The following is a 2,136-nucleotide window of genomic DNA, read 5'->3' as shown; positions in this document are numbered from 1 at the left end:
AATATATGTATATTTATTTATACCTTCATTAATATTCACAATAATTACTCACTATTCTCTTAAAAAACATAATAAACAACTCATTTAGAGTTATGTTACATGATCTAATCACTAATAAAAAATTAATTACTTCTTTAATAGTGAAAATTTCGATTATTGTAAAAAAAAGACTAAAAGCAAAAGCCAAACATTTTCTTATTTAATAATCGTATAAAACAATGAATTCTTACGATATCCAACCCCAAATATCCATAAATTAAAGTTTTATTTCTTAAAACACACTATTTAAATATAATTTCTTTTAAGAAAATAACACTTTTTCCAAAAACAATCATACTATGTAAGTAATTTATTTTTAAGACTGTAAGGTAGCGTTTGTTTTGAGGTACTGGGACAGAGACTGAAAGACTGAGATTCAGTATCATGTTTGTTAGCTCAGAGACTGGTATTAAAATTTTTGTCTCTGTCTCTAAAATTTCAGTATTTCAGTACCTCCAAAAAGTGGGGACACAGGAGACTGAAATTTTTAGAGACGAAAACTGAAATTTTAATAACATTTTATACTTAAAATACCCTATTTCAATTAATTAATTTCAATTTTATCCTTTGTACAAATTAAATTAGAGCATCATTCTCGTTTCAATTTCTATCTCCCACTTTGCACCAAACAGAATACTGAGATTTATTTCAGTCTTTGTCTCTAAGTCTCTGTCTCTGAGTATCAATCTTTCAGTTTCTGTTTCTCTACCATATTTATACAAAAGCTTAGAGAGAGAAAAGTATATATATTAAATACATTTTTTTATAATTTTTTTTCGTAATTATTGTCTTTGTATAATTGTTTATATATCCAAATTCCAAATGGTGAAATGAAGGTACAAAATCACAACAACAGACAACAAAAGCAGCTTTTCAGAGAATCTGTTTTGTTCTACTCTTTCTTTCTTTCTTTCTTCCATATGAAGTAGTTGAAGAACAACATGCAATTATTTCTTTCTACTACTAATATAGTTGTTGATTCATTTGATGAGGAGGTAACTATTATTGGCCAGAATCAACAAATGGAAAACAATATTGGAAATTACTTAAACACCCTTTTGGTAGAAGAATATGATGCTAATAGTAATAACAATCATAGTACTTATACTACTATTTCTACTTCAACTCATCATGATCAAAATTCTTTTGACCATTATTATTCCAACATGAACAATAATAATAATACTAATAATATTCAGTTTCCTTGTTTTCCAACACAAACAACAGATCTCCTTAACCTTCTCCACTTTCCAACAAGTCCTAAGAACTCTTCTATCTCCTTTGAAAACCACAACAACAACATAATAACATGTCTTCCAAACCCTAGTAGCAGTAGTAGCAACATCATTGTGGGACAAGAAAGTTCAAATTTTTCCAATGTTTTCAATGACCCATTATTGCATTTGAACCTTCAAGCACCTCCTCTGCTTCATCAATCATCATCATCAATGAGGGAGTTGTTTCATCATCATGGCTACTACAACATGGTACCAACAACATCAAGAAGTGATTTTGTGTTTGGATTAGGGGAAAATAACAACAACAACAACAATAATAATGACATTATTGTTGAATTAGAAAACGGTGGTTATGGAAGAGATGTTCTTGAAAATGGGGTGCTAGAAGAGTTCACTAATCATCATCAAGAAGTGGCTAATAAGAAGAGAGGAGGAAAAAGGAGCAATAACAACAATATTAAGCAATTTAGTAGTACTAACACTGAGAGACAAAGGAGAGTGGATTTGGGTGGCAAATTTGATGCTTTGAAAGAACTCATACCAAGCTCCACCAAGGTAAAACTATTTCATACATTTAATAATATTATCAAATTTTCTTAATTAATTTGCATATCCATAAATAACTTTGTTTATTTAGTTAATGTACTTGTCATCAATATATAGAACATTTTATAATTGATTGATTAGTGTGCATAAATTGAATCTATGTGCATACCTTAAATTTCTTTTCTTTCTGTTTTGTTATGGGGATAAACCAATAATACTTAATTAAATGCTATTAATTGTTAATTAGTTACATTAAATGTCTCAAAAGTTAAACATATACATGATATATAATAATATAATTGATTGGTAGTAT

The 2,136-nt window shown here is 28.3% G+C and overlaps 1 protein-coding gene across 1 annotated transcript in view; it reads left to right on the top strand.

Annotated features, from left to right (window-relative positions):
* LOC107643853 (transcription factor bHLH10-like) overlaps positions 905–2,136 on the top strand; it is a 2,654-nt gene continuing 1,422 nt past the window's right edge. Inside the window, exon 1 of the mRNA XM_016347605.2 lies at positions 905–1,832. Coding sequence (XP_016203091.1) covers positions 981–1,832 — 852 coding nt within the window. The 5' untranslated portion in view covers positions 905–980. The remainder of the gene's footprint in view (positions 1,833–2,136) is intronic.

The sequence above is a fragment of the Arachis ipaensis genome, chromosome B01, assembly GCF_000816755.2.
Source record: "Arachis ipaensis cultivar K30076 chromosome B01, Araip1.1, whole genome shotgun sequence".
Lineage (NCBI taxonomy): Eukaryota > Viridiplantae > Streptophyta > Magnoliopsida > Fabales > Fabaceae > Arachis > Arachis ipaensis.
The sequence above is the reverse complement of the archived record's forward strand: the minus strand, read 5'-3'. Positions and strand labels throughout refer to the sequence as shown.